This window comes from Adiantum capillus-veneris, chromosome 29, assembly GCF_014529385.1.
Source record: "Adiantum capillus-veneris isolate H3 chromosome 29, ASM1452938v2, whole genome shotgun sequence".
Taxonomy (NCBI): Eukaryota; Viridiplantae; Streptophyta; class Polypodiopsida; order Polypodiales; family Pteridaceae; genus Adiantum; species Adiantum capillus-veneris.
This window is the reverse complement of record NC_140959.1, coordinates 109,224,282-109,230,045: the sequence shown is the minus strand read 5'-3', so window position 1 is coordinate 109,230,045 and position 5,764 is coordinate 109,224,282. Positions and strand designations below refer to the sequence as shown.

General features: G+C 40.8%; 1 protein-coding gene across 1 annotated transcript; it reads left to right on the top strand.

The window, feature by feature from the left end:
• The first annotated feature begins 2,749 nt into the window (after nt 1-2,749).
• Nucleotides 2,750-5,477, top strand: LOC147419741 (uncharacterized). The gene is made up of 5 exons (XM_086505397.1): nt 2,750-3,490; nt 3,590-4,219; nt 4,328-5,075; nt 5,293-5,385; nt 5,425-5,477. Exons 1-5 carry the CDS (start codon nt 2,750-2,752, stop codon nt 5,475-5,477), a joined length of 2,265 nt encoding a protein of 754 aa, XP_086361523.1.
• Nucleotides 5,478-5,764: the final 287 nt, after the last annotated feature.

Genomic DNA, 5,764 nt, shown 5'->3' with positions numbered 1-5,764 from the left:
CACATTTAGATACATTTGCAAACATAGTATTCATCATATTCTACATTACAAATAGGTTCTTAGGCTCATCCACATTCTTGCTACTGTTTGCATAATTGTTATTTTGTCTTCTATCCATACAATCATGCTCAAAGTGACCATTTTTGCCATAGTTCCAACATGTCACATTACTATGGTTTCCTTGAGTGCTAGGATGCACATTAGCACAACCTCACTGACTCCCCCTGCTTGATAGTTTCCCTAGCCAAGTGTATTTTGTCTTTCACTACTTTGTTGTCTTTGTGGCTGGAGTTATTTTTAACCTATGTAGAGGACTACTTCTCAATTTTTTCTCTTCCACAATCAACAAGGACAACAAATTTGTAAATGTGGGAACGTTCTCACAAAGATGAATTCATGTCTTAAATTGCTTATACTCATGTCCTAATCCTTGCAAGCACACTTCCACCTTATCATCATTGAATTGATGCAAGGGACTAACAAATAGTCCATATGTTTAGTGTGTAGTCATTGATAGACATGTTTTTCTTCTTTGCAATGTTTAGCTCACTCTTCAATTGTAGATTCCTTGCTTTTGTGTTAGTAACATCTAAGGACATCAATGTATCCCAAGACTCAATAGGTGTTTGAGCATCCTCTATATGCCCAATCATAGCGTCCTAAACACTAACAAAAAGAAAACACATGACATTTCTAGCTCCTGCTTGATTCCAGTATTTTTATTCCTTTATTTGTGCAGCAGAAACATACTATTCTAGTAAGGTTGATGCATTCTCGTGCTCTCTATCAATGTATTCCGCATAACCTTAACCATAAGGACATTGGTCATTTTGAACTTCCAAGCATAAAAGTTATTCTTAGTCCATGTTCGCGCTAACACGTGTTAAGTCCATCATTGCTGGATGACATATTTATAGCACGTCACCAAGTCTTTGAACAATGTTAGTAGCAAGCTAGCTCGGATAACATTTTTCAGAGCTTTTATTGTAAAAACACGTATTATTTTGATAAATCAGGAATGTTGTAAATCCTACTTTCTAGATAAACAATGTAATTGATGAGCCCAGGCTACAAGCTTCTAGCTCCCAGATTACCACAAACCTTGGCTAAGGTATGAAAGCCAATTTTTGTGAGTATTTTATAAGTTTTGGATAATAGAAGAAAAGTAAGATCTAACGGCACTCACTTTTCTCCTTCTTGTGCTTCCTATTCCCTCCCTCGTTGTCACATCACAGTGCCATCTATTGCGTTGCAACTGCAAGTAAGAGCTCTACGCATCGATGTAAGAATTTTATGGTAATCCATAGCTTTTGGTGTCGCCAATCCACATAATAATTTCATCATAAGTAGTAATTTAAGCTTCAAAATCATAAAATAAGTATAGCCCTAGGGGTATTGGAACATCACTGCTAAGCATTTAGATGCATTTTGAGTCGAAAATGACTAGGTCAAAACTCACTGCTGTTAATAATCGTAATTTGTGCACGTGATCTAAAGTGAGATTTGAGACCATAAGCATGTATTCTTAGGTTTTATAAACATTCCCTAGAAGTTTCGCAACGTTTAGATGTGGTTTGATGCTGTAACGATTGTGATTTGTTTGCCGATGAGTGACTAGATTTTGGTGATTTTCGTCATTTGAGTGTAGCTTGAGTTAGATGCGATTTGTTTGTTTTTTTCCAATAGATTGACAACCTCTTGTAGCCTCTATGCACTATTCAAGTCAGCTTTGTCCCATGGATTGACAATTATATTCGTGGTTCTCGCTATGTCTGCAATAGGATAGGAGTGAGGCTTGACACCCGTCCCACATTTGGCGCTGTTGCCGGGGAACAAAGAGACCTAAACTAGGGAAAAACATGAGTCTCTTGTGAAGTTATCCTTTAACTTCCTCTAGGATCACCTAGAGTCAAAACTTTCTCTTTAAAACCACATAGGTTAAGATCGTCGTCTTTTGCTGTGTAGAGGTAGCGAAAGTAGGTTGTACTTGCTAAGTACCTTTTAGAATTGTAGGATTAGATTAGGATTTTGAGGATGATTGATGGACGAGACAAGTCTTAAGATCAAGGCGTAGAAAACCATAAAAAACAAGAAAAGGAGTGTTTATGGACAATCTCCACAACCCCATTGCAGTAGAACCTAGGAGTAGGGTAAGAAGAATCCGAGGTGGGATCTCAGAACATTGCTCTATCCAAAAGAATCAATTGTGAGTTGTTTGTGTGAAGTTGCCAAATTTCAGGTCTACTATTAGAAATAGCACCAGAAGGCTCTCCACCATTGAATCCAACTGGAGATTATCCTTTAACACTAGGTTGGTAACAGGACAAATTTATGTCCTAGGACACTTTTATGTCCTGTTAACTCACAATTTTGCCCGAATTAATTCTAAAAATATAAATAGGACTAGTACATGGGACCAATCCTCAAATTTCTCAAAAGACTTGAAAAAAACTTGGAATTAATTTCAAACCGGTTGCATGCCAGCAAGGTTGGGTAATTAACTCAATCAATAATTCAATTGATGGATTTTATGACAATTGGCCAATTGTCCATGGCATGTCGTGCAGGAAAAATGCTTCCATGCGCGTGCCTAGGCTCTAAATTGGGGGCGGATCTTGACCGTAGGTTGAAGAGGGGATCCAAGGGTTGAGGGTGAAAGCCCCAAAACCCAAAATTGAGTGAGCTCTTGAGCGGGCTCTGGCAAAAACCGATTTTTCCCCTCTTGGAGCTGCCGAATTTTGCATCGTAGATGGCGTCAAATCAGAGGCGTTATGCTGCAGGGGAAGTTGGTTGCAGACGTGCTGGATGCTACCCACAATTTTTTCAAGCCCAAGAAGGTGCACTCTTGCAGGTCCCGGCAGTTTGGTTTGGGGCATCATGGGCTGAGCAAGAATTTGGAGAAAAGCATACAGAGGTCTTCTTTTTTGGTGTCCTGCAAAAATACTCAGTTAAAAAGCACAAGTTCTCTTGTCGATTTGAAGGGGATTCAAAGGATTATTCAGCTTCATGGGATGATGTTGCAGAATTTGTTGTGCGGAGCTCTCAACGGGTGCATTCTCCTCAAAGAAACTGTGAGGTAAGACAAGAATCTACACCTCCACCTTCTTCATTTGGAATTGGTGAATCAAGTCATGCACCTATGCTATCAAAACGTAATTTGGGGGCTGCAAATGATTTTGATGCCCCACTTGTTGGGGGGGAAGAGAACATAACGCATGTTGAAGAAGAGGCTGAAGAGACTCCACTTGACCCAACCCCACTTGGTAGGCGTCCTGGAAGACCACCTAAATCACATAAGCGGGGTAGACCAAAAGCATCATGCATGCCTGCAAATGGCACACCTGAAAATGTATCACCCGAATATAGTAAATCTCCATGTGGTGGCCGACCTAGAAAATGTAAGCCTTCTCATGCAGGGGGCAGACCTGGCCCTTCAAGCAGCCCATTTGATGTTGCTAATGATGATGAGCATGCATCAGAAGGTGAGGGGGTTGAATGTGGTGACAATGAAATATTGGAAGCCGAGGGTCCTGTACTTGATGACTCTCCTGATGGAGATGCACATTTTGTTGATGTGATTCCTCCACAGTGGAAGAGTGGTGATGAATTAGAGCAAGAGCCACATGGTACATTTCGGGCTCTTCCACCTTTCAATGGTGTCAAGGGACCAGACTTGGGACATATGCCACGTGAATTTTGTGAGTTTCATTTGTTTTTGATGCTCTTTCCACTTGACCTTGTTGGTCATGTTATTAGTGAGACTAATGCATATGCCGAGAAAGAGAGGCAAAGGTGTGGCCGGTTGCATGACTCCATGCGAAGATGGGCTCCAATAGATCGGCATTCTTTCCTACGCTTCATGGGTGTAGCTTTGGGCATGGCACTACACTACATGCCGTCAAAGCAACATTATTGGAAAGATGAGGTAAGAGGCTCCCTTCTATTTCGTAATTTTGGTGAAAAGATGAGTCAAACTACATTCCAGCAAATCAAAAGGTTTTTGCATTTACGGGACAATGCACAAAGATCACCTCGGGGAACTAGAGAGCACAGGTTATGGCAATTGCTTGAGCTAGAGGAGAGGTTGAATTACACTTTTCAAAAGAATTATAATTTAGGTCAATGTGTGACTGTGGATGAACGCATAATTCCTTCTAAGTGTAAATTGAATCCATGTAGAGTTTACAATCCCAAAAAGCCTCATAAATTTGGTATCCAGGTTTGGAATCTATGTGACTCCGCCACGGGGTATAATTTTGCATTTCAAATCTATGACAAGATGCCATGTACTGAATTGTCTTTTTATGTTGTTGCAAATTTGGTGAAGACATTGCCAAGAAAAGGGCACCATGTATTCTTTGATAGGTACTTCACATCTGTGAAGCTTTTGGAGCACCTAAGAAGTGAAGGTCAAGGTGGCCCCGGCACTTATGTATGTAATAGGAAGCACTTTCCCGCCACCCAAATGTTGCATTTGGGTAAGAGAGCACGGGGTGCTTGTCGGTTTGCTTATTGTAAGAAGCAAGGTCTTGTTGATTGTTCTTGGATGGACAAAAAAGAGATTCTTTTTGCTTCTAATTGCTATGGTGTGCAAAAAGGTGAGGTGTTGCGCTTGGTTGGTGATAAGAGATTGCCTTTCTCATGTCCGGCACTTGCCGTGAAATATAATGCATGCAAGGCTGGTTGTGATGTCTTTGATAGCATGGTTCTTGGTAGTGGCTATAGCTTGCAAAGTACAATGCATGGTTTTAAGTGGTGGCATGCAGGTTTTTGGGGTCTCATGGATTCTGTTTTTACAAATTGCTGGATTATATGGAAGGAAATGTATGGCAAAAAGGATGTGTGTAGATTTGACTTTATGCTCCATATGCATGAGCAGTTGGTGGACAATGCATTTCGGCCTTATGTATGCAAGAGGCCAGTTGTTGAGGATGCATACAATGGTAACTTTCCTATCCGTTTGCATGATGTAGCCAGCAAGTACTGTGTCGTTTGTTCAGCTAAGCGAAAGAAGCTTCTTTCGGAGCATAAGGAGGTTGATAGCTCAAAGCCATCATGCACCATTTGGGGGTGTGGTAAGTGTCAAAAGATTATGTGTGCTGACCCTTGCTTCAAGGAATTCCATGCAAGGGTTGTTATCGACTTTCTTTATGATGGGCGCTCAAGAGTCTCTAGACGACATCACCTGCCCTTATGTAACTTCTCTGTATCACTCTCTCTTTATGTGTAGGTATTTTTTTCATACATGGCTGGTTTTTGTGCTCATTGACTCCCTTTTTTGTTTGTTTGCAGGAAAGCTTTTGCAGGTGGGATGCTATTGTCTGGTTTTTGATGTAAAATGCTGGTTTTTGCTGCAGAATACTGGTGTATTTTGCTACAGAACAGGTTTTGTGCTCATTGACTCCTTTTTTTGTTTGTTTGCAGGAAAAGGTTTGCAGGTTTCAAGCTATTGGATGGTTTTTGCTGCAAAATCCTAGTTTTTGTTCATGGATGGCTGTTGTTCATGGCTGGTGTTCGGCGATGGTTGGTTTTTGTTTATGGCTGGCTTCTTATAATGGCTGGGTTTTGTTAGGTATGTCTATTACGCAAAAACCTTTTGTATTAGCTTTCTTCTTGCTTGTATGGATGTATCATCATGGTTTTTTCCCACTTGTGATATGGTTATGGCATCATAAGCCTGCTCACCTTTGCGTCATGTTTATGGTATCCTGCAGGCAGTGACTTATACCTTCCTTTTGGTAGCAGCGGATACACATGTAGTGGC

Coding starts and splice junctions, on each gene's coding strand:
- LOC147419741 (XM_086505397.1), top strand. CDS start 2,750: ATGGCGTCAAATCAGAGGCGTTATGCTGCAGGGGAAGTTGGTTGCAGA. Junction 3,491..3,589: donor ATGCATCAGAAGGTGAGGGG/GTTGAATGTGGT, acceptor ATTCCTCCACAG/TGGAAGAGTGGTGATGAATT. Junction 4,220..4,327: donor CTCATAAATTTGGTATCCAG/GTTTGGAATCTA, acceptor AATTTGGTGAAG/ACATTGCCAAGAAAAGGGCA.